Below are 27,593 nucleotides of genomic sequence, written 5' to 3' on the forward strand. Positions count from 1 at the left end.
TCGTCAAACTTCAAATTTAAAAGCTTCTTTTTTTTCCAAGTTTTCTTCCTGCTAGTTAGGAGATTGTTTTTCTATGTATGCAATTAATAAATGTAAATTAAATATGAAAACTTAAATAAAATTTTGTACTAACAATTTTAATTAAAATAGACATATATATTATATATATTATAAGTATCAATATAAGAGAAAAAATAATATACAAATTAAACAATATATTTGATTTCGATGGTATTATTGATTACAGCATGTGACTCATATTATCAAATTTCTTGAATCGATGTGTATTCTATTTTGTAAATTATGTAGTTATATTTTTATGAGTTTTAATACATAGCTTAAAAAGATCGAGAATTCATTTAAGTAAAATTAATTTTATTTCCTAATCTGTTTTTTGTGATGCGCAATACTAATTGCATTAAGAAAATCAGAAAAAAAAATCAATTATGAATAAATCATAAAAGAATATATGGTAATTATGGAAATAAAATCATTAATAAATTATCACAATATTCATTACATAATCATTGAAAATATATAAAAAGAAGGCTAATGTTGTTCATACATTTAATTTATATAAGATGTTGGGTTAATATAAAAGTTTCTTGTGTCAGTATGACTATCCATACAAGAGTGGTGCCTAAGCTACTTATTTACCTTTCAAAATATTTTTCAACCTGAAGAGCCAAAATATTTTTTTAGTATCATTCTTTTTTATTAACACAACATTTTTTAGTACCATTCTATTTTGGAAGTCTAATTTATAATTTTTAGTGTTGAGAGAAATGTTTCTTGCTATACCTATTTAGTCCGTATTTTAGAACCCTCTTTATTAAACGAAATAAGTTAAAATTACACTTAAGGAAATAATTTATTGTATTTTCAATGAAATTGCTAATATTATTTGCTTAAATGAACATCATAGCTTAGGAATGATATTTTGTTGTTTTCATTCATGGGATCAAATAAATTATACAATTGTTTACCATTTAGTAAATAATTTAAGAGTCTGGCTACTATGTTCTTATTTGTGCACATTTAGTTCATGGTCTTTGGTTCTAAACCCAACTTGTAAAATATTTATTGCTTTAACAATTAAAATGAAATTAAATGTAGTCTCGTTATAACTCAAAGTGGAGGTGGAGATTGTACATATTAACCGGATGTGTTGTGGTAAAAAATAATAGTGAAGATCGGCTCAATTCAAACATATGTAATGGGGCCTAACCTTTGGACGACAGAGGGTTCCGTTTTTTTTTTTGTTTTTGTTTTTGTGTGTGTGTAAACTACGATCCATCACAAAGATATTCCAATGGGTAATAGGTAATGGGCTATCTATTTCATACTGGTTTGACAAATGAGGATGTAAAAAAATAATTTAATTGTAAGAATTAAAGATACTTGTAAAGAGAAATAAGGAAACATATCACTTAAAGAAATAAGAAAATAATTTAATTGCAAGAATTGAAGATATATAGTTGTAAAGAGAAATAAGGAAACAGATCGCTAGAGATTTATTCAAATTTAATGTGATAACTGATAAACCATATAGCAATCTGTGTGGCAAGTATATTTTTAACTAAATTTAGACTTCTACACATAAAATAGATATATTTAATTAAAATAAGACAAATTATGTGAATGGAGGGTTAATATTCAATTCGAAAATTCATCTTTCAATCTCAGTCGTTGACGGATTAGGATAATTACGTGCATAATATAAGATTGAAGATAATATTTAGAAGAGTGAGACTATGATACTAGCACGGATTAAATTATTAAATATTAGTTATAATACATGTGATTGAATGAATTGGAGAGCTTCTGTACTATATATAGTCCAATCCATCTAATCACATGTTGATCTTTTGTATAATGTTAAAAAAGAAACGAAAAAGTAAACACTGTAGTATTACTTATATTCTAAATTATGAGAAGGGATCAAGTCACAATAATTTTTGAGTTACAATAAGCTAGTATAATTATTTTTTACATTTTCAAAGTCCAAATTATCGATCCAAACCGTTAGATGTGATCTTCATATATAATAAAATGTGCTTCCATATCAAATTTTTCAATTTTTAGAATTTTTTACTATTTATTAAGATAGATACAAAATTCAATGGCCTGAATTTGATTAGTTTTTGTACCAATTTTAATAAATAGTAAAAAAAATTCAAAAAATATAAAATTTGGTCTCCAAGCACATTTTATTGTGAAGATCACATCTAACGGTTTGGATCAACGATTTGAACTTTGAAAATGTAAAAAAATAGTTGTAATAACTTGTTGTAACTCAAAAATTGTTGCAACTTGATCCCTCCTCCTAAATTATACATTTTTTTTTATCACAATTGAGCTTACCGATTGAACATAAACTTATATTTCTTTCTTTTTTCTGACTGGACTAAAGTAAAAAAAAAAAAAAAAAAGTGAACTATGTAATACTTTTATTATCCAACCAATTCACCTGATTTGATTCTATAATCAAGTGACTGACTCTAATTTTAATTTTTCCTTCTATAATTTTTTGACAAAGCAATGTGCGTAATGCTAGAAAATAAACTTTTAAGGAGGAGGGTTCCAATACCTCATGTTTTTCATATCTCATCATACATCATATTTTATATCTTCATTTTTCAAATCTAAACTATCGATCCGAACCGCTCAATATGATATTCATACTAAAATATACTTGTGGATGAAATTTTATAATTTTTGAAGATTTTTACTATTTTTTAAGATAGATACAAAATTATTGTTTCTAGACCATTAAAAAAAAGAGTGATTTTCATAAATATTTTGATTGCATGCTTGCTCGTAATTGACTAATTGTTGACGATATATTAGCAATAATACTGATATATATTAATTAACTGATAATGCCATCTCTTTTTATATTTATAAATCGTTTAATTTAATTATTGCTAGTAATTAATCAGTCCTGTTTTTATTTTATCTCTAAAGACAATTTAACCTTAGTCAGACGTCTCTGTTTTCTTGAAAATCTACATGATAAACACTAACTTTGATTCCTCATACTATAGGCACACCTGCATTATATCAAAAATGACAAAAAAGAAAAAAAAATGAGAAATGTTCCTGTACTCCGAGCCACTAAATCCGAGCCCGTCCCCGAACTGGTTTAACTGGATTTAACCGTCCGCTAATAACGGTAATTTATTAATTTACCATTAATTAATAAATTGTTGTTTTAACGCATTGCAGTTTTAATTTGATTGTTTTAAACGTTAGCTTTGCATGCTTTTGTACTGTGTTTTAACTTCGTGGACAGTTTGTTAGAAACGGTTGTAATCACCAATCCCCGAATTAGTCCCCCAGATTGTTAACAGTCATGTAATCATTAATTAACTACTTACTTGAATGTACTTTAAAGTACTTTAAAGTACAATTTAAACCCAGTTAGCTTAGGGACGCGATGGGGGATTGGTTCTAATTTTAATTATGCAAATTAACAGCTTTTGATATTTAATAACTAAAAATACAGTCTCCATTTGAACAAGTAATCCATTAAATGAAGATTTTTCAATGTTTGTAAACACATGTTTATATGCTTTAAAATGTGTTTGAAGAATAAGCTTTAAAATGTGTTTGTAAACACAGGTTTATATGTTTGTAACACAGATTTTTTAATTTTTGTAAACACAGGTTTATATGTCTGTAATAAATTTTTCAATGTTTGTAAATACAGGTTTATATGTTTGTAACAAATTTTTCAATGTTTGTAAACACAGGTTTATATGCTTTAAAATGTGTTTGTAAATGTACAAATTTTCATTGCTTTGTTTATGTTGTTTTCTTACCAGTATATATTGGTTTACTTGCTTTACACACAGGTTTATATGTTTTAAAATGTGTTTGTAAACACATGTTTATATGTTTGTAAATACATATTTTTCAATGTTTGTAAACACAGGTTTATATATTTTAAAATGTGTTTGTAAACACAGGTTTATATGCACAAATTTTCAATGCTTTGTTTATGTTGTTTGCTTGCCAGTACATATTGGTTTACATGCTTTACATGTTCACATGTACTGTTTCTGGCACATTTTGCACAAATAAAGAAAATTTGTATTGGGGGACGCTCTCGGGGATTAGTACAAATTTAGAGGTGTAAATTTCGTGCTCGGGGACGCGCTTGGGGATTGATTCCAGTTTAGATCTGTAAATTTTTGCTCAGGGACGAATTCGGGGATTCGTTTTTATTTTTAAAAATGAAAATTTAACTCATTTACAATGAAAGTTAAACACTTGAACGCAGATTAAACGCTTTCCTTTATATGTTTAAATTATACGATTGTTTCGCTGCATTTGGCGGTGCTTTTGTTAAATTTGTTTAACAGAGCGTTTTTCTCTTCATGCAGCGAAATTCTATACAATAAAGAAAGATTGGTACTGTTATTGCGCTGTATGAAGTAAAACCTGATCTTTTTGTCGCCGATATTCTAGAAGGTTGGGGGACGCGTACGGGTACTTTGTTTGAGGTACAATTATCAGCTTCCAAAAAATATATATATATTATCATAATATTCTGATCACTTAAAACCCCTTGATATCAAAATAGTTGATTCGTTGAGGTTTACATTTTGGGTGATTACCATATTAGCACCTCAAATGCATGATCCCAATACAATTAGTACTGTAGTTCAGTTTTAGAAATTGTGTTGATATTCACTAATTATCACATCACATTAATGACATATTAACTTTCGCATGATCAGAGATTTGTATATTTATAGCAACCAAGTTCTTGAATACATGGAAGTCAAAAATTTAAACCATAAAAGAGCATCATCCGAATATCAAGTCACAATGTTTTATTGTATAGTAAATAATTGCACAAGACAATTTGCTTTGAGCATTTAGATATTGGATGAAACTCAAGGTATTGTCCATTAGTCACACATGGGAAAAAAAGGAGCCATTAATTTGTGCTCGTATTGTCCACGACGACTATAGATGGACCGTTATTTGTGTTCATATTGTCATTTAATGAACTTATTTTTCCTTGTTGAATCTGGTTTGGGGAATCTATAGGGGTGCAAACATATCGGATACGGATCGGATAATGGTAAAATCATATCCATATCTGGATACGGATCGAATATTAACCAGATACGGATACGGATATTCATTTTTTATAATAGTGAATAACATAATTTTTTTCATAATTCATATTAAATTATATAATATATATCTACTATTCGGATACGGATAATTAAAATTCAAAACCATATCCGTATCCGTATCCGCACAGATATTCGGATATCGGATATCCGTATTAAATTTTCGGATACGAAGTCGGATAATATCCAACCCGTTTGCACCCCTAGGAATCTATATTCTATTAGATTTGTCATTGTAGGTGATTATTTTAGGACATAAGTCTCGTCTCTTTCAATTTTTTAATTTAATAATTTGTCAAATTTTTATTACAATTATTTTTGCATAAGAATGGAGATGAAGTCACCAACCATTTAATTTTTTTTTAAATAGTTGGATTTTGAAACAGTAATTAACATTCCGTACAAAAAACATTATATTTGTTACTAGAGTAAAAGATTAATTCTTACTTAATACTAGACATATATTTACCACGATCAATTAATTGATGTTTCAAGTAGTTTAATAATACGGTCAGAGAAGAATGATCTAACTTGAAATACCATAACATTCAAAAGAAAAATGAAGAAAGCTAAAAATTTATCTAATTAATTCATGTAAAACATGCTTGATATAACTATTATTGGTGATAAGGAGGCCCCCAAGCACAAAAAATAAATTAATAATAAAGATAATTACATATGAAAAAGGTGCTAAATTAAGTGGGCTTTTTTTGTTTGTTTGACAATTAATAATAATGTTTTTTCTTTTTCTTTTTTCCTTTTGCAACTACAAAAAGTCCAATATCCTCTTTTCAAAATATAAAAATGAAATTAAAGACTCCAAAATTGGGTTGGGGGTATTAAGATAATATGTTTACTTATAACACTCTTTGTCCCTCTATATTAGGGGGCAATGATACCCTTTTAATCATTTACCGAATCTGTACAGTATTCGATAAGGTGTATATGGCTAATTTTTTTTATTAGTTTATTGTGTATGAATATGGGTAATTTTTTTTTATTATCTAATTAGATAAGAGCATGGGGTAATTCATAATTTGGCTGCCCTCTCTCCTTGAAATATAATGTAGACCATGCCCATCTAACACCAATTATTTATTCACATGTAAACTGAGAATTAACCTAACTAATTGATTGGAAGGAGACTGGCTTTTTTTTTACTGTATACCACTGCCATGTTTTTCTCTCTCCTTCTTATGGCTATTTTCTTTTTCGAATTCCCTTGCAGCGCCTAACGGACCTGCTAAATTTCTCCGATCCGAAATTTTTTTGAATTTGATCAGGCGCGAATCTAATAGCACATCGGACGGATCATGATTTGGCAGTATATAGGCTGAAGTTCTTATGGCAACGTATATAGGCTGCCAAAACATCAAAAAGTCAAAAAGAAATATCATCATCAGCATGTCAGAAATTTAGCAACAAATCACAACAAACTAAATGCATTTACTTATTCAAAAGTTTAGAACTTTTCAGTTACATTATTTTGGGTACATCGATCAATTGAAAATACATGGGCCTACGGTCTTATAGGACCAAAATAAGAATGGAAAATTGAAATAGCATGACTTGAAATCTGTCCACCTCTTTGATCTAAGTGCATATTTGTACTTGTATTCGTGAATTATCTGCTCTGTATATGTATTTATTTAAGGTGAATTTGATTTTTAGTTTTGATATCCATAGCCGTATCTATATTCACATCCGCTCTATAAAAGACATACACAAATTTGATATTAGTATTATCCGCTCAGAATTCGCTGTTTACCCCCTTGCAATACATATGAATATAGGCTAGATCTTTATTTCTTCCTCAAAATATTCGAACCCATCTAGAAAAATATAATTCAGCCGGAATATTTTCCCCATATAATAATGTTGGAGCATAAATAATGTTATAATTGTAAGTTGGACTGTGTTATGCAAGATTATTTCAAGAATATTAGTATTGCATAATTGATAATGCCATCTTTTCTTTTTTCTTATTTTTGTTTAGTGCTGAATCTAATTATTGCTAGTAACAAGTAATGTTTTTAACTTTTTTATTCAAAACGTCTCTGCTTAATTTCTTGAAAATCTACATAAACACAATTTTTTATTCCTCATATATAGTATGAGCGCACCTCCATTGCCAAAAATGAACAGAAGGAAAAAAAAAATATTATCATAATATTCTGATCACTTAAAACCCCTTGATATAAAAATAGTTGAGTCGTTGAGGTGTACATTTTTGGGTGATTACCATATTAGCACCTCAAATGCATGATCAAAACACAATTAGTACTGTTATTCAGTTTTACAAATTGTGTTGATATTCAATAATTATCACCTCACATGTATGACATATCAACTTTTGAATGATCAGATATTTATATATTTATAGCAACTAAGTTATTGAATATATTGAAGCAAAAAAAAAAATTAAACCATAAAAGAGCATCATCCGAATATCAAGTCACAATGTTTCATTGTAGTAAATAATTACATAAGACAATTAATTTGCTTAATTTGTGCATTTAGATATTGGATGAAATTGAAGATATTGTCCATTAGGCTAAAATTGAAACAAAAATGGATTAATTATGAGACTGTATTTTGTTTTGTTTATGGGACTTGAGATTACAGCTTATGCTATAAAAAATAAGCATATAATAAAAAAAAAATTAAAATAATATCTAATTGAAAGTATAGAAGAGCTGGGTTGACAATATTCATAGTCAAAATCTGATATGTGATTAAATACCCTTGTGATTGTGAATAGAGTTTCTTGGCTTATAATCTATGAATCTTGCATGTGTGTTATTGGCGAAGCCATTGAGAACTTCGGTTTGGTCATGAATCGAAAATAATGCTAACAGTGCTGAATTTGGGCTGGATGGGCCTAAATATGATTATGGAGAAATTAAAATAAAAAGGCCCATAGCTGGAATACTATGAGACCGATGGAGAGTGTCTAGCTTGGCTGAGACGTCTCTATTGGCGCGAATAGACAAGACGGTTACGAAGGAGGGACCACCTCATATTTAGTTGCCATCTCACCATTGACTTGCAACTGGAGGACGCAGTAAGGCAGTAAGTTAAATAGGAATGGAGCGCTGAGAAGAGTATAGACTGGAGAGGAGCTGGAAAAATAAAGTTGCATTTAGCCACTTAACTACAGGTTGGATTGTCATTATTGGTGGAACTTCCATCTACTAGACTACTATAGGTTGGATTGTCATTATTGGTGTTTATTTCGGGACATCTTATTCTACTTTTTTTAATTTAACAATTGGGGGTCAAGTATTTACAAAAAAAGAATGACATACTCCGTAGCATAAATCTATTAGTTATTTATTTTTCACAAAAATCTTATTTGAAAGTTTTTCTAGATTAATCGTTTGAAATTATGCTACTTTTCCCCCAATAATTTAGTGATTTTAATTTCATCATACTAGCATTACAAATTAAAATTGCTTATTTTCGTGTAGAAGATTTATATTTTACCATTATTTCATAAATGGCAGCCTAACCCATACGTAATGATAAAAATAAACTCATTAGTAAAAAAAAAAAATTAACTATTCTTCTAATTGTGAACTTATTAATTGATTATATTAACACTATATATCAACTTCGTGCTCTCAGCTAAGAGCCCAATTAAACAAGCTTTTGTATTAAAAAAAATCATAATATATTTTTCACTTCCGAATTATAAATTATCACTTTCAACTATATTTATAAAAACAGAGGAGCTGAGAGCATCATATTGTCCTGGCTTTTTTTTTTTTTTTTTTTTTAAACTAGGCACCTCCGGTAGTTCACACATATATACTGTCAAGTTTATTAGAATGGTTCAAGTATTCATTTGATATATATTATTATGTTGTCAAATAGTAACTTAAAAATAATTGAGAAATTTAGACAAGCCTGGCTAATATTTATGCTAAGTATGCGTTGATTGCACCCGGTTTATTTTCTTGTGATCTCAAGCTCCAAATTACACAATATTCTTATTTAATAAAATAATTCTGACTCTACAAGAAAATAGCTCTCAAACTGAAATTATAGAGTGGATTAGAATAATTATTAATTGAATAGACCCTTGTAATAAGATCCAATTATTATATATATATGATCAATCATTTGGTTCATCATGCATTAACTTAAACATTATACCATATGACAATCAATAAAGGTGGAAAGATATTAACAACTCCTGCACATTTAATTGATTTGTACGCTGCATCAAGTCAAACCAGCATTATTAATATTTTTGTCCACTCCTCACGGACCGAAATTTTTAAATATATCATAATCCAAAAAAAGATAAACCAAAACAACACAATTTTCTGAAAATTTTAAAAATAGCATGGCCGCATCTAAGAAAAGCGGGCACTATATGGCGAGCCGCATCTAGGCAAAGCGGGCCAGAATTTTGGACCGCATCTAGGCCCAACGGCATATATAGGCTTTAGTTGTCTTAATAATTAATGTTGTCTGTGCAATTATGTCTCTACTCTATATATTGAATATTGCAAAATAAATCTAAGTTGTATAATTGTCTTAATGGATCCATTGAGGTAATTATTAATTAGGAAGTAGATTTTTGCTTGTTTAGACTGATGTTCTTCTTGTTCCTTTCTTTTATGAGATAATTTCATATTTGCACAATTATTCCTCTACTTATCTTCATACTCATATAGTATTAATTTTGTAACAATAACAAGCCAAAACTTTTATCTTTTATATAAATTGTATGTTATTCGAACTCGGACCTATCAATTTATTTGAACCCGGACCTGATTTCTGCCTACCCCTGACTCAAATCCTGACTTTGCCACTTGAAGGAACTCTTGAGTGAAGTTGGTACTACGCATAGCGTGGATTGGCCTATACTATGGATCAACATTGTTGCTTTGAAAGTTCAAATACTCGATTTAAACCATTCAACATGATGTACATATGAAAATATATTTACATACTGCATTTCATATTTTTTTTAGTATTTTTATACTAATTTTTTTTACCAAGTAGAAAATTATTATTTTTGAATGGTCTGAAAATTCTAAATCAAGTGATTTTCTTCCTATCTAAAAAATAGTAAAATAAAAATATAAAAAAGGTAAAACTTGATTTACAAGTACATTTTCATACACAAATTATATTGAATAGTTCAGATTGATTGTTTCAAATTTAAAAATATAGTTTATATAGATATTAATCCAAAGTACAGACCAATCCTTACTATGTATACTGCATAGTATTGTATATAACCTCACTCGGAACTCTTTAGTCAACGAATCAAATTATGTTAATCGATCAATAAAAAGCTAATGCTCCTTAATCAAACAAATGTGGTTTAACAGAAAAATTTCAAAGAACCACAGGACGAAGCAAAACACAGATCAAGATCTGATCTGAGATTTACTATTATTGCGCCACTTCTAGGTATCATGTTGCCACGTAAAAAGAAAATTATATATGAAAGTGTGCAGATCTCTTTACTTACACCCTGTGTTCGGATGGAGAGTAAGGAAGGAGAGGTGAAGAATGGAATGGAATGGAATGGAATAGAAAGGAAGATGAACATATTTAACTTAATTATTCGTGTTTGGATGACTAATGAGGAAAAATAAATTTTATCATTTTCGTTTTATTTCTTGTTTGGTTGATTAAAATTTAGAAGGTTAATGAGAAATTTGATGGTTGTTGTATAATTGTAACAAAAAAATTATATGAGAACTATATAAATAAGATATAAGATTGGACATTTGTGTTATTTTTTCTAAATATATTTGCAACAAAATTTTCTTCCATCCGTTACACTCCAAATTGAGAGGGAAACCGATTATTATATCGATTACAATGATACAAGGTTAAGAGGAGAGTTCAAATGCCTCCATCATGCCTTCATTTTTAAAAACTTAAATAACTCAAAGTTTAAAACTTAAATATCAAAATAAAACCGTTAGATGTGATCTATGTTATTTTCTCTATGTGTCCATAAAAAATTATCACATTTTGATTTTGCTTTTATGTAAATCAATAAGTTAAAAAATCAACGTCTAAAAATTATCCAATGATACAAAGTTGAAATGTCATAATTTTTTACACGTGCATAGATAAAATGATGTAGTTCATATCCAACAGTTTTATTTTGAATTTTAAGATTTAAATTTTGAGTTATTAAAGTTTTTAAAAATGGAGGCATGATGGATGCATTTGAATCCTCTAAGGTTAAACATTTCATCTCATGTATCATTCATCTCTGACATAATTTTATCAACCAAACACAATTCGACGAAATTTTTTTTTTTTTTTCTTTCCATTCCTTCCCTTCCTCTACTCTCCATCCAAAGGAGGTGTTAGTCAAATTGATTCGCAATTTTTATCGTATCAACTATTAAATAGGCTTAATTATAACATTATAAAATTACTTCTCTAAATTATTAGATATATTTTAAATAGTTAAGCCTATAAGTACTAAATAAATCAAAACTAAATAGGGTTTAGAAAATTCAAGCATTCCACAGTCGTAATTATAGAAAGCCGAAGTGCACCCCTGACTAGGGTGGCAACGAATCAAACCGAATCGAACTTATCCTAGTTTGAGTTTGAGTTTGAATAAGATTCGAACTGAACTAGTTTGATTTGTTTCTAATCAAACTAATTTCAAATCAAATTAATTACGAACTACACATTTTTCGAATCGAAGTCAATCGAATTACAAACTACAAATATTTTTGGTAGCCCTAGTTATACCGGTAGTTTATGCATTAGTTTTCTTCTCGCGGGACAAAATTCACAGGGTTTCCTTTTACCTTTCACGAATTAACACTAATGGATTATGGACTAGTTCAAGATTTCATTACCTTTTACGTTGCTGGATTGATTAAAATCTCGGCATGGACCTAGTCAAATGGAACTTATTCCATTGTTAATTTGTTACGCTGCTGAAATATTTTTCTATTATAAGTTACCATTATATTAACTATTTTGAGTTGTGATATAAGTTTGTTTCTTGCATTATTAAAATTAATGGTTGAATCCATTAGTTGTATTATTTGAGATTCAAATCTAAATAGTCCGCAAATCAATTTCGAACAAATTATACCCAATTTGAGTTTGATTTGAATAAGATTCGAACCGAACTGGGTTTGATTTGTTTCAAAACGAACTAATTTTGAATCGAACTAAACTCAAATCAAACTCAAATCGAATCACGAACAACAATTTTTTTTGCCACCCCTACCCCTGACCAAAAGGAATTCACATTTAGTGAAGTAACTCAACTTTTGTATTTTAAATTGGGACCTTCCGATTCAAATCCGTGACAATCCATCTGAAGTGGAGCGCACACATCTCGAGCAATGAATCTGAATTTTGAGACGTTCTCGAGCGTCGGATTCAAATCAGACGGCCGCGATCCAAAACCCAAAAGTTGAGTTACTTTAGGGGATCAGGAGCCCACTAAAAGTATTATTTTTTAAAGATAAAAATATAGATTTTATAATATTTATCTAATTCTAATAATAAATAATATAATATTTTTATAGTGTATATATTAAATTATGAGGAGGGTTCACGTCATGGAACATCACGTCATGTCATGTTAGTGTTGTAAAAAATAGTTTTAACGGCCGTTTAATCGTTAACGGCAGCCAAACTGTTACAGATACACTTAACAGATGTCTGTTTGCGGATGAAAATGATTAATTGGCTATTTTTTCCGATTAATCGGCCATTTTATCGTTTAATCGTTAGTTTATTCCCGTTTATTCCTGTTTATTCTAATTTATTCCAATGAATATTTATTTTTTACATTGATTATTTTTTCCTTGATATGGTGTGATAATAAGTTTTATAAATTATTTATTGTAGCTTTATTTATGCTTGGACATACATTCAATATTTTTTATATATGTTTTTGCTTCTTACTTACTTTGAAATTGATTAATTCATCTATTATTTGTATACCATATATTTTTCCTACTACTTACTGATGTAATTTTTTCAATTAGTACGACATATACATTTATAAAACTAAGTTGTTATCATAAACTAAATTTAGTGATTTTATTTTGAAATGTTTCATTTCTTTTAAATAATATATTATCAGTATTTGAAAAGGTTAAATTTTTGAATTTTTTTATTAAATAAATGTGTTACTTACACATGTAAAATGCTTATGTATAAAAAATAAATAAAAGTAGTGTCATGTTATAATATTGGAACCAAGTTAAATTAAATTTAGTTAATCAATTTAATGAGTTAAATATTTTATTTAATAAATTATGATATATATAAACATAAATTTAAGAAAAACATTAAATTGTCTGCATAATTCCAATTAATCGGTCGCATACCGATTAATCGCTTGGCGGTACTCCGTCCGTCCGACAACCGCATACCATTATTTACAAAAACTATGTCATGTGTGTCGATTACGTGACGTGACTGCATTTGAGCAAAAATTACATATCACGTCACGTCACATGGTCACGTCACGGTATGAAACATAGAGTATCCAACTCTTTTGGTACACATAAAATAGCATATTTCTCTTTTAGTGTAGGTTCAGTGATACTGATTTTTATTTTCTCTAGTTTAGTCTAATGAAATTTGTAGTTTGAATTTTTAAAGTAATGTCAGATGTCCAACGGTTTTTTCTAAATAAAAAAATTGCAACATTATTTACTTATTTTATAGTTTTTAAATTTTTTCATATTTTCTATATTTTTTTTTCTGTATTTTCAACAATTTAAATTAAAATATAAAAAAAATTGACGTGACTAACTTACGTCACGTATAGTCACAGCATGATTACACGTGACGTGACCGTTCGCTATCATTTTAATCACGTCATGTAAAAAAAAAAAAAAATTATCACATCACGTTAACAAATCACGACATATTTATCACATCAACGTTAAGGCATGGCTAATATCTTGCATTCACCAAGGCACTCAATAATTCCATATCTCTATTCGGAAATGTCACGTGAAGAAATCACGACGAATTGAGCCTGATAACTTGCATTCACCAAGGCACTCAATTATTCCATATTCTGATTTTGGGCCCCACGCTGGATTAGAGGAGCATTAATTTAACACTGAGATTTTTACTTAAATGAAGGCATGATTAGAGATTTGATTCGTTTTCCAATTCGGATCCAGCTAGCGTTCTATCTTTGGATACATCCGGATCAAATAACTCAGGAGGCAGGAGCCAGGAGCCCCTTCTCCTCTGAAGCGTCCGATCAGTATCCGACCAATCTAGTTCAAATTAAAATTCGCAGGATTCTTTATATTCGTGTGGAATCGGACGGTGACGGATCCGAATTCGCTCTCCTCTCCTTCCCAAGGCCCAAGTTGCTAATTGGATCCGTTAATAAAAAACCTCAACCCTGAGACTCCGGATAATCTAACTACTCTCTCTCCGTCGCCACCGTTCTCATCTCTCTTGCCTTGGCAAAATCGTATCGTAACTGAAGCAAGTATTCTCTCAAAATTCCCATTCCTCCTACTGTTCCGCATATTTTTAGCGATCGTAGCTTTTTCTTGTTTTGAACTGGAGTTTAAATCATTTTTTTGAAATATTTTCTTTCAGCTAGAGGTTGAACAAAAGATTAAAGGAGTTAGGGAGAGTTGACTCTCAAATAGGTAATCTGATTTCGCATATTTTGTACCTTTTCATTTCAAAAATAGGATTTGGGAATATATAAGTTGGAGGTAGCTTAGGTCAAATAAAGTTTCCGACTGTAAGTTCTGTGCTTTGTTATCCTTTTTAATAGTTGGGGCCTTGGGGGTAATTTTTTATTAAAAATTATTTTTCTGACCATTTCAGACAAAATAAAAAAATGTTGCCAACGATGAATGCCTCCATTTCGATCTCTTCAAACTCTTCTCCATTCTTGGCCCCTGCTAGCGTCTCCACACGGTATTATGTTTAATTTTTTTAATTGCTTTCTTTTAGAAATGAATCTCAGGTCAGTGTTTTATATAAGTTTTCATTCACTGTAGTAAGTTGAGCTCTGATCATTCAAGGCGAAGCGTCGGAATTTGCAAATGTGTCAGCAGTCCTTCAGCTGAACAAACAGGCATTTATTTATTTATTTTGAATTTTAAACTTGAATTTTGTAGAAGATAAGGGCATTTGGTTGCTATTTTTTTTTCTCAAATCAGAGTAAGGAAAAGGCTTTTATTTTCATACAGACAAATAAATTTGCTTCATTCTGGTAGTAACTATTATGACAATTGTAAAAAAAATAAAGAGATCTTTCTGTATCCACATATTCAAAATGGTTCGCATCAAGTGAAAACATGCCAACTCACATGTATGCAATGGTCTGACAAGTGAAAGCAAAGTTTATGTAATCAGCTATTGTAATTGTAATTTTTAGTTTAAATTAGCATTTAGTCCCTTGATCAACACTTTTTTAATCCCATGATGTATGAATAGTTTTGATTTATTTGGTACAATACATCTACTCTATCTTATTTCGAAGCTTACAAGACGAAAGTATCTCGAAATGCAAATATGGGCAAGCTCCAGGCTGGCTACTTATTTCCTGAGGTTTGCATTTGGGAAGCCCTGTGTTCTCTTGCTCATGTACATGTATTTTTTAAATTTTCTTTTCACTAATTTATTTTCTTCTTGTGTGGAATTAGATTGCAAGAAGAAGAACTGCGCATCTTTCGAAATATCCTGATGCCCAAGTGATTAGCCTCGGGATTGGTGACACCACTGAGCCTATTCCTGATGTTATAACAAATGCTATGGCTGAGGTGATAATTGTTTGTAACTAGAAACTTTGCTCATGTTGCACGTTTTTGTTTATATAATTATTGTGTTGTATGCAGAGAGCACGTGAATTGTCAACAGTAGAGGGTTACAGTGGTTATGGTGCCGAACAAGGTGAAAAGGTATATATATACTTCTTTTTTTAATCATAAATTGGTTTGCAAAATAGTTTGAGAGTACATCTTTGATTGATTGTTGATTTGTTGTTTGTATAGAAATTGAGATCGGCAATTGCCTCGACCTATTATAAGGGCCTTGGAATCAACGACTCTGATATATTTGTCTCTGATGGTGCAAAATGTGACATATCTAGACTTCAGGTTACTGTCTGTTATTCTCTTACTTATCTTCAATGCTAATTTTCTTTCACTAGAAAAAAAGTAAAGAAAAGTCAAGCCAAACCAAACCAAGCCGCCAAGCTAAGATATATTATTTATTTACTTATTCTTGGTTTTCTTTTTTGAAGGTTCTTTTTGGGTCTGGTGTGAAGATAGCAGTGCAAGATCCATCATATCCTGTAAGATTTCTCTTAAAACATGTTATACTTCATTTAATGTTTACCTGATATGTGGAATCATATGGCTGAAGCTTAAGATGAATAATGAAATATGATTTAGAATAGGGCGTACAGAATAGAAATTAATGGATTTTATCTCCCTTCTTTGTCTTATACCCTTTTGGTAACTTAATTATATTACTTTTAATACAGCTTGTTGAGTTGATCTTTATTACGGTTAAGCTGATCTTTATTTTTTACTCCATTTTTATCTTGCATGTTTACATTTTGTTTGCAATTGAGGCTTCACACACAATTCAGGCTATTGGTAGCATGACAACAACATTTTTTTTACCTGCATGCTTTTTATATTATTCTCATTTTCAGGCTTATGTGGATTCAAGTGTTATCATGGGCCAAACGGGCCTGTATGATAACCAAAGATACACAAACATCGAATACATGCGATGTGACCCGCAAAACGGCTTCTTCCCTGATTTGTCGTCGATCTCAAATGCCGATGTGATATTCTTCTGCTCACCTAACAATCCAACGGGCTCGGTTGCATCAAGGGAACAACTTACACAGCTTGTGCAATATGCCAAAAAAAAAGGATCAATTATAGTTTATGACTCAGCCTATGCCATGTATATCTCTGATGATAACCCGAAATCCATATATGAAATTGATGGAGCAAGGGAGGTCAGATTTGATTATTCCTTTTGATGCTATGCACTTTTATTTGTTTAGAGTGAGGCTATGGTACTATGCATAGCTCAAATTGGTCCGTACTATAGATCAATATTTTCATTTTCCAAGTCCAAATAGTTGATCTGAACTGTTCAACTTCATTTCCATATGAAAATGTACCAATAGATCAAATTATACATTTTTTAGAATTTATTTACTATTTTTTTAAGATAGGTAGAAGATCCCTACTTTTCAATGGTTTAGAATTTTTAGATCAAGTGATTTTTTTACCTATCTAAAAAAATAGTAATAAAGTTCTGAAAAATGTAAAATTTGATCTACAAGTACATTTTTATATGAAGATCACGTTGAATGGTGCAGATCAATTGTTTGTACTTTAAAAATGTATATATTGATCCATAGTACAAACCATTATGTGCTATGCATAGTACTATAGCCTCATTCTTTGTTCTTATTTAAATTATTACATCAGCCATCTTTTTATTAATGCAATTTGTTAATTGTTAGTTCACAAGATTGCATTACTTTTACTCAGGTTGCAATAGAAACGTCGTCTTTCTCGAAATATGCTGGTTTTACTGGCGTGCGACTTGGCTGGACAGTGGTGCCAAAGGAACTTCTCTTCTCTGATGGGTTCCCAGTGGCCAAGGATTTCAACCGCATTGTATCTACTTGCTTCAATGGTGCATCCAACATTGCTCAAGCCGGCGGCCTTGCTTGTCTCTCTCCTGAGGGGTTAAAGGTTAGCATGTAGATTTACTGTATGTTTTCATTTAAACCCCAGCATGTAGATTTTTGTTATTTCTATCTTGCAGGGTACACATAGTGTTTATAGGGTTTTATGGGTTTTAGGTGGTAGACATTATATGTTTCTATGTTTTAAACACTACACATGATGTTTTTTGAGGGTTTAGGAGCATGCATGACCCTGCATTTATTGGTTTTTACCAGTTACATGGAGCCATCACTTGGTTTTCTGGAAATACCCAAAGATTTGTCATATTTGCTATAGTAATCAAGCATCCGTTGTGGGCCAAATAATTCTAAAGCATCAAATCACAACTTCATTTTACTTTATGCTCATAGTAGGGGCAAAAATTGTCGATGTATCTCAGAATAATTTACTTTTGCAATTATGAATTCAATTTAATGAAAATTGCAAAATAAATATCAACAACTTTTCAAGTAATGAGCACAGTAATATACTGGATGTAAATTTTGCTGAAGTCTTTTCTTCTTTCATGTGCTCTTGTTAAATTTATCCTGACATTTGAATTTTTCCAGGCAATGCAAAGTACAATCAATTTCTACAAGGAAAACACCCAGATAATCATGGATACGTTCACCAAGCTTGGATTCAATGTTTATGGCGGTAAAAATGCACCTTACGTGTGGGTTCATTTCCCTGGCCGGAGCTCATGGGACGTGTTCGCAGAGATCTTGGAGAAGGCTAATGTGGTCACCACACCAGGTAGTGGGTTTGGACCGGGCGGTGAAGGATTCGTTAGGGTTAGTGCTTTTGGTCATAGGGAGAATGTTCTAGAAGCTTCTAGAAGGATGAGCCAGCTTTACAAGTGATGGGCACCTAAGTGAGCTCTTAGCAGTTGATTGGGTGAATTAATAAATTTTTGGTGGAGCTAGCATGGCATAGTGTGGGTGATTTCTTGAGATAAATTATTTAAGAGGATTAAAATAAGAGATTCTGTTTAGTATCTTTTAGTGACTTTAGGTAAATTAGGATTTGAGCACTTATTCCTAGGAATAACTTTCTATTTATGAAGGATGTGTTCGCTTATTTGAGCTCAAGTAATTGTTTCTAGTTGCTATGCAAGCCACGAAAGTCGACTATCAACTACAACTTGAAGCACAGTAAAAAAAAAGCTTCTTCAAGTTGTATGCATTTTCTATTGCATCATAGCACTAGAGATATTAGCTCAGATAGCATCTCCATTTTGTGTTCTTAATGGAAGAGTCGGGAGACCTACTGGCGGAGGCAATAGGCCATGACCCACCGGTGGGGAGAGTAGTTTTGATCGGAGACTGCGTGTAGATCAGTGGCGCCTTTGCGCTGCATGTCCTCCTCATAGTCTCATACAGTCATACGCTCTCTCCCTTGATTCTTCCCATCCCTTCTCAGTTCTCCCACTATGACCGCATCCTGCGAAAGATGTCGCTGTTCTTCCCATAAAATAACTAAAGAGTTATTTTAGGGTGATTGAACGGACCTTATTCGGACAAAGCCCAAAATCTCGGCCCAGAATTCTTAATTTTAACTTTTATTAGGGCCTGTAACTTCCCAGAGTCCCATTCCATTCGTTCAAGAAATCGAGCGGAGAAGACCAAGACCTGATCTATCAAGGAAACAAATTTCTATTTCTGACACCATAATCGACGGCTGACTGTTCCACGCCGTACGTTGTGCACCGCAAAATGGCGTCGCTGCTCCATCTCCCAGCTGACGATTCCGTGCAGTTACTAGTGACTCATTCTAACATCAAGACATTCTCTGCTGAGATTCGCTTCTCTCTCCAGGTACTAGATCCATGTACCCTACTTCACCATTTTCACTAGTTTCTCTTGATCTATGAAACTCAATTGGATTTCAAATTCGGAATTTAGAGTTTCTGTTAAATGCGTTGTTATACTATATTGCATTTAAATTCACCTGTGATATACTGTAGATCATAAATTACTGTAATACAGGACAATATCAGGGTTTTACTTTAATAAACAACTCAACTCTGGTTTTACCAGTATGTACTATACCAGTCAAGTTGATAAGATAATGCCGGTCATATCGATATCTGCATACATGCACGGTTTGATTTTCATTTACTGGTGAACTGGTCTATTCTATTAGTTATAAAATTGTGTCATTTTTTACCCATGTAGACAACTGTTGAGGCAGTAAAGGATAAACTATGGAAGAAAACTGGCACGGCAATGGATTCCATGCGGCTAGAATTATATGATGATACTGGTTCAAAAATTGATGATTTAAATGAAGATTCAAAACCTCTTGGTTTTTACTCCCCTAACAATGGGTATATGTATATATATTTTTTCAATGAAGATTTTAGACCTCTTGGTTTTTACTCCCCTCACAATTGGCAGTTGTGCATGTGTTTTATTTTCCTGTTCATTTTATTTTTTATTATTCCAATCATTTCTTTTTGGCCAGTACAATACCTTAATTAAACTTGAGTACAGGAAATTTATGAAATAACACCTGTACACCTCTTATTTTGTATAGTTTAGATAGTAGAACCATTCCATTGCCACCAATCCACAGAAATACGACCTCTCTGAGATATATGGTTATATCGTGAAGGTACAAAATTGGACTAATTTGGAAACATTGTGCAATGTGAAAAATTACAAACCTGTTTCCACTCTATCTCCTACATGATTGAAAGGAAGAGTGTTTGGGCATTCTTTTTAAAAAAATATGGTGAAATTTTATGAACTACTAGCATATGAGGTACTTCTGATTTCTTGCAATGATATGTCAAAATATTACTCTTTCTGTTTTCTTTCTGACTTAAATTAAGGCATTTTTTCTGAAAGTATGATAAATCTGAAGGTATCGGCTGCATATAGTGGATCTGGATCCATCGTCGGTGACCTCTGGCGGCTGGTTAGAAGACACTTCTCTTGTAGAAAAGTATACTATATCTGACGAGGCCTATGATAAACTAGATTGTATGTTCTTTCTGTACCTCTAAATTCTTTTGAAATATTTCTTTCGGCACTTTCTTTCCCTACCTCCTATTACAAATAGTTAAATATGTATATATTTAGATGGTCATCTGGTATTCAATGTGGTTTTATATATTTTTCATTATCCTGAAGCAGTGTCTTTAGACCGGTTCCGATCACATGCAAAGTATTGGTACCTACCACCTGGTTTCTATTCCTTATTTTTTTCTCTCTCTTTGTACTGTGTTTATTTGGGATTTTGTAGTTGAACTTCTGTTTAACTCCAGAGCTCAAAAGAAGGAGCTCAATTTTGTACAAAACTGTACCATTTGATAGGGTACAGACATTCTGGTATCACAATATTGGTTCATATTTTATTAGATAAAATTGTATTTTTACGGTTGCATGATACCTACTTGTCTGTTCCTTCCAAACTGGCTTATAAGGATGTGATATTTCTCTCATTTAATGATACAGCAAATTTTAGGAAATTCAAGGAGAAAATAGTCTCTCAGAATCCTACTGCTTCCAGTAAAAAGGTAAATAATAACTTTGGTTAACATAAATGTTATACTTTGGGATATGTTTTATTTCTATATTCATATTCACACACAGCAGATGAACTTTTTGTACCTATAAGCTATATTTTTTATTTTTAATTACTGTTGCAATACCAAGTATCAGCAAAGAGCAGCTACATTTCTGGAAGAAGGTGGTGAATATTTCATAATATTAGAATTTTGTTCTTCAATTGCAGCACTAATAATTATACTTTTGTATGTTTCATTCTTTAATTACTTACATTTTATTATTTAATATATTTACATCAGCTACCAGAAAACTACATGGAGGATCTTTGCGCCAACATCAAGGTCAGCTACCTTCTTTTGTTCATCTTTCTTATTTACCATTGTAATTTATATTCATATGGGTACTGTGCTTATATTTTGAGAATATACCTTTATTGAAATAGGTAGGAGACAGATGCGAGGTGGAACCGGGTGCAAAGAGGGGAGTCGTAAAATTTGTAGGCAAAGCAGAGGCTTTGGGACCTGGATTTTGGGTCGGAATCCAATATGATGAACCATTAGGGAAGCATGATGGCATGTTAGTTGACTTTCACTTTCTCTCTTTATTAGCTTAGTTTACACAGCTTTCACTTAGATTCTAAGCCACTGTAAACTTTTGAAGGGAAATTGCCAAAAAAAATTAAAAAAAAGGAGAGAGAGAGAGTTGACTTCACTCGGCGACTATTGCCATGCTTAAAGAAAAGCAGAGAGAGAGAGAGAGAGAGAGAGAGAGAGAAAGATAATTAACTTCAATTAGGTGAAAAGAGCAGGGAGTTTGTGCAATTATTATAGGAGATTTTATTTCGAAATAATGAATTATCATTTTTTTTTTTAGTTTGTTGGTCTTCAACAAGGAGGGATGATGTAGTAAAAAAATGAGATTTCTGTTCATATGTAGTAAATTATGGTACATTTACCGTATGTATTGGAAGGTAATAGGTATTTTCACTGGGTGGGTTTTATCCAATAGAAGTAAAGACATTTAATGTGTTTAACACTTTTTTAAATATTGTTTAACACTGTTTTTTTAATTTTGTAGGGTAAAAGGTGTACGTTTTTTCCAGTGCCCACCTGCACATGGTGGTATAGTCAGGCCTGATAAAGTCAAGGTGAAAATTGTGGAGCTTACTTTTTTCTCTTTATTACTATTGTCTATTGTTTGTTTGCTCCTTTTGTTAATGCACACGTTTTGTCATTTTCAATTGTTTCTTCCCCTTTTTTTATATCTAGATTGGATACATTTTATGACAATGAGTATTTTTTTTTCTCCATTAATAGGTGGGTGACTTCCCAGAGAGAGACCCTTTTGAAGACGAAGAAATCTAATCACATAAACTGAAAATGATTGCTCAGTCTCTGCATTATTTTTATTTTTATTTTTATTTTTTTGCTTTTCTCCACTATTTAAGTCTTTTAATTTCAGTTTGGTCATTTTGTATGGTCTACTTACTTGTGTTGGATTGAAGCAGTGTTGCAGTTATATAGCGCATATTTTGAACTTTTTTATAACTCTGAATCAGTTCAATTAAAATTTGTACAAGAAAGTAAAATATAGAAGTGTATCAATTTGAAGCGTCGGTTGTCGGCAATATCTTTTTGCGCCGTTGAAGCGTTATCACACGTTTGAACAAATATAATGGTTGAAATAAATATTATTGTATCGACGACAAAGTAAAGTCATATACCGGCAGCCTCTGCCTGGTTTTTCCTCGACAAAGTCAAAGCAGATATTGGGTGAAGTGTGTTCTACCTAAACTCAAACTAAGTCTTCAAAAAATTAATTAAATAATCTTCATGCCATGTTCGTACTAACTTGTAACAAGGATTATTTATAATAGAGATTTTGAACTCGTCATGTATGTTAATAAAGCAAAACAATTTATTAATTCAGGCGGTAGATATCTCAAGGTGCCGACTGCCGAGATTAATTTTTTAATTTTGATATGATGACGAGAACTACGTCTAATTTAATTGATTAATGCATGACAAAATTAATGATATGACCCCATTTCATTAAAACATTAACTAAAGAAAAAAAAAAAAAAAATCTGACGAGGTCGAGGTGGTGTCTAATTAAGCAATGGGACACATGTCAGTTGTCAATATCTTTCTTTTAACAAAAAATTTAAGGTTTTTTTTTTGAGTTGACACTTGACAGTTGTCGCTCTTCTTGGCTCTTAGCAGTTAGCATCTTTTTTTTTTGATTGAAACCCCGTAGGTGAGTTAGCATCTTACTATAATATAGACATTTAAGGATGGGGACTTGGTGACACGGTGTGTGCAATGGAAAAGAGATTTGACACATTGCCAAATCCATTATTTTAAATCTCATTTCATTAGGTAAATTCAAATATATTATGAAAATAGAGGAGGGTTCAATGGGTTAAAATGCATAATATCTTTCATGCCTCATTGTATTTCACATCATCTTATTTTTATTCTCAAAGTTCAAAAAATTAACCCGAACCATTCAGTATGATCTCCGTATTAAAATTTATATGCAAACCAAATTTTACATTTAAAAAAAATATTATTATTATTTTAGATAGATACAAAAATAATTTTTAGATTATCTAAAAAATAATAAAACAATTTTCAAAAAATATAAAATTTGGTGTTCAAGCATATTTTAATATGAAAATTATATTGATCAGTTCGGATCAATTGTTTAGATTTTGAAAATGAAAATAAAAAATATGAAGCATGATAAAACATGAAAGATATAATAAATTTCAACACTTCATTAAAAAAAATCCAAATATATAGTGAATGCCTCATAAAAATAAATCTAAACATATAATGGATGCCCCTATTAGTCACTTGTATGTTGTTTATAGGGGGAATTTCACGTATACCCCTCAAAAACTTCAAAATTACATATTTTTCCCTCTAAAGTTTGAAATTACATATTCCCCCCTCTAAACTTCAAATACTCACAAATTTACCCATTTTATTGTCTTTTATATTAAAACTCATTCTAAATTTATAAAGTACCCATTTTACCCTTTTATTAAAAGCATATAAAGCCCATCAAACTCAAAATTGAATCTGAACAATTTTTCTACCGTCCAAACTACTTTTAAATATGCGTGCGCAAGATCAGCACGAATCTTGATGCGAACACGCACGTATATTGATGTGACGTGCACAGGTCTTAATGCGATGCGCACCAATCAATATTGCCTTAATATCCGTGCATGCTAGATCAACACGAAATTGAAGCACTATGCACAGATCTTAATGCGATGCACACGGATCAAACGGTAGAGGAACCCTTTAGATTTAAATTTGAGTTTGATGGGCTTTATATGGTTTTAATAAAGGGTAAAATGGGTATTTTAAGATTTTAGAATGAGTTTTAATATAAAATACAATAAAATGGGTAAATTTGTGAGTTTTTGAAGTTTAGAGGGGAGAATACGTAATTTCAAACTTTAGAGAGGAAAATACGTAATTTTGAAGTTTTTGAGGGGTATACGTGAAATTCCCCCTTGTTTATAAATTTATGGCAAGTTGCACAATGTTGGGTTAATTAAGAGCCCAATGTGACAAACAAATTGTGTATCTCTTTCCAAAGAATCAATACATACATAAATGTCATTATAATATTTTTGATTCCTTGGTTCAGAACTGGTCTACTTGGACTTTTTCTTATATCTTAGAAAATAAGATAAAGTACTTTAGGAATGAAGAAAACTACTTCTTTTCATTTGTTTAATTGATATTTTTTTTCTAGAAACATAAATTTCGTCTCCCTCTTGTGATCTTAACTTTTCTTTCTCACGTTTTCCCAACTTTCTGTGGCGAAAACAGTATTCCATGTCATATATTATATAAAAACATTTTTTATTGTAATAATAATTTTTATTGTTACTACTGACAACTACTACAACAATGACAAAAACAGTAATAACTACTTTTATCATTATCATCATTATATATTTTAATTATATATCATTGTAATTTGTCTCTATTATTTTTTCAATCTCCATCATTATCATTATTATTATATTTTTTTTAACGACAACAAAGACATCCGCAATAATAAAAAAAACTCCTCAAAAACAAATAATAAAAATATTAATAATAAGAATAAGAATAAGAGTAAACCTAGCATGTACTATGCTCAACAAAAACGCTTAGTGAGCATAACTCTAAAATTGATTGAATTGGCTTCAAACGATGAATCTAAATTGTTGAAATTGATCTACTTCACGAGTAATGTGTGTACATACAAAATTTTCATATTTTTAAATTCATTAAGTACAAAATCAAGCGGTAATAAATGATAAAAAATAAATGCATTAAAATAACTCATAAACCCTTATTTTGTTTTACTGCTTGACTTTGTACTAAATGAATTCAAAAATTTTGCATTACAAATCATTCGTGGAGCACATATATTTCAACGGCTTAAATTTGTCGTTTGAAATCAATCCGATAGATTTTGGAGTTATGCTATTCTAGCCTTACCATTATTAGTATTATGTTATTATTATTATTATTAATATTTTTTATTATCATTGATTTTATTATTTTAAATAAACATTTTCTATATATTTCTACAAAAAAAAATGATAAAACTATATTTAAAAAAAAATTCAGAACAGAAGGAGACAAATATCTCCCTCCAACATCATGTGGCTCCAATAATAGTCACCTATGTATGATAATGATACCACCATTATACATAACCACATCTTGCAATTTAGACTGATAGCTGAGATCTCTTTGGAAGAAGTCCAAACAGCAGTGCTAGAAATTAATGAATTCTTATCCTCTGCCTTAACTCAAAAAAGAATCTTTTGAGTTAATGTATTTGGATCATTCGATCTACTTTAAGATTCATGCGGACTAGATTTACGTCAATGTTAAAGAGTCCCTGAATTATAAGTTGTAAGTCGGATTGTCTCCGTTTAAAATCAAACGGACGAGATGCATTAAACAAAAAAAATTGCTCTTTTGAGTTAATGCATACAATGCGAACTCTGGCAGGAGATAGAGCCTTCTGAGTTCTGACTCCGAAAATTGACTAATTTCATGTCCTTTTTTAGTACTTATTGGTATATAATGTATTGAAAGGACCTTTATTCCCTAATTCAATTTTTTTTCAATGGCACTGCAGACATTCCCTAATGGATTGATAGGTACTTTGCCCAAAAAATAGAATGCCACTTATGCTAGGGTTTACAAGCATATTAGTATATTAAATTGTAATTATAAAATTATCATTAAATTATGTAATTACCAAAGTTATCAATTAATAATGATATCGATAATCAAACAACAATAAAGCCGAATGTGGATCAATTGACTCCCCAATTCATTTTTAAAATTCATGATTTTGCTTTATATTTTACGAAAATACAAAAAAAAAACCACATATAATGTAAATTGACTCTCATATTTTTTTTTTGTTTTGTAAAATTAACCCGTTAACTCTCATAAGTCATAACTTGAAAGTATGTATCCATCTGATCTGTAATCACATAAATAAATATGTATGAGCTGTCAGCAAAAATAGGCGTTGCATCAGTAGAATCAGTACATAGTTGCATAATACAAAGATTTAAAAATATGGTGCATCAGTATATAATCACATAGCTTTCATTTTAAAGAATCATATACACGCATAAATGCCATTAGAATATGTGGGATCATTGGAGAATATTCCATGTTCGGATACGGATCTTTTTTATTTATTTATATTATATAGTTCATAACAAATACCTACCGGTTTTTTCTTCAAAAAAAATATCATACAGTTCATAAATTCCTACCGATTTTGATAATAATTTATCATCCGAATAAAAATAATAATAATAGATATACCAACTCTTTCCTTCTCTAAATACTTGTAAGTCTATAAATTTGATGAAGACTTCGGCGAGGTTGGCTTTGGTACTTCTATAAATTAATTATCATATACTGATGAAGGGTGGATGAAATAAATTTTAAATGAGCGTTAACTATTTATTAATTTAGAATTACATGTTACTTAATTTAATATTGATTATTATTTTATAAGCATAGAGGTTAAAATGGAGAACATTAAATGGAGGTCAAATAAAACAAATTTCAAATTATAATTGAAATGATCAATACAAATTATCAAATTTTGAGAAAATTTGGGGTCAATCAGCTACATTTATCTCTGTCGGAGCCCTAGCCGCTTTGAGAGTC

The 27,593-nt window shown here is 30.7% G+C and overlaps 2 protein-coding genes across 3 annotated transcripts; both read left to right on the top strand.

Annotated features, from left to right (window-relative positions):
• Positions 1-14,504: 14,504 nt before the first annotated feature.
• Positions 14,505-18,970, top strand: LOC144573665 (putative LL-diaminopimelate aminotransferase, chloroplastic). Of its 2 annotated transcripts, none has more exons than XM_078323439.1 (12): positions 14,505-14,628; positions 14,742-14,794; positions 14,979-15,071; positions 15,155-15,231; positions 15,640-15,707; positions 15,803-15,919; positions 15,995-16,057; positions 16,151-16,255; positions 16,402-16,452; positions 16,819-17,133; positions 17,678-17,884; positions 18,427-18,970. In XM_078323439.1, exons 3-12 carry the CDS (start codon positions 14,992-14,994, stop codon positions 18,718-18,720), a joined length of 1,377 nt encoding a protein of 458 aa, XP_078179565.1. In that variant the 5' UTR covers positions 14,505-14,628; positions 14,742-14,794; positions 14,979-14,991; the 3' UTR covers positions 18,721-18,970. The 2 variants fall into 2 exon arrangements, with proteins under 2 accessions (XP_078179565.1, XP_078179567.1); XM_078323441.1 differs by having other exon boundaries at positions 14,514-14,628; positions 14,746-14,794.
• Positions 18,971-19,464: 494 nt separating this feature from the next.
• Positions 19,465-22,884, top strand: EMB2804 (tubulin folding cofactor B). Its single transcript, XM_078323327.1, has 8 exons — positions 19,465-19,674; positions 20,035-20,186; positions 20,726-20,844; positions 21,319-21,380; positions 21,672-21,713; positions 21,815-21,948; positions 22,450-22,519; positions 22,689-22,884. The coding sequence occupies exons 1-8, from the start codon at positions 19,573-19,575 to the stop codon at positions 22,734-22,736; spliced, it is 729 nt and encodes a 242-aa protein (XP_078179453.1). The 5' UTR covers positions 19,465-19,572; the 3' UTR covers positions 22,737-22,884.
• Positions 22,885-27,593: the final 4,709 nt, after the last annotated feature.

This window comes from Carex rostrata, chromosome 21 (genome assembly GCF_964058835.1).
Source record: "Carex rostrata chromosome 21, lpCarRost1.2, whole genome shotgun sequence".
NCBI classification, from domain to species: Eukaryota; Viridiplantae; Streptophyta; class Magnoliopsida; order Poales; family Cyperaceae; genus Carex; species Carex rostrata.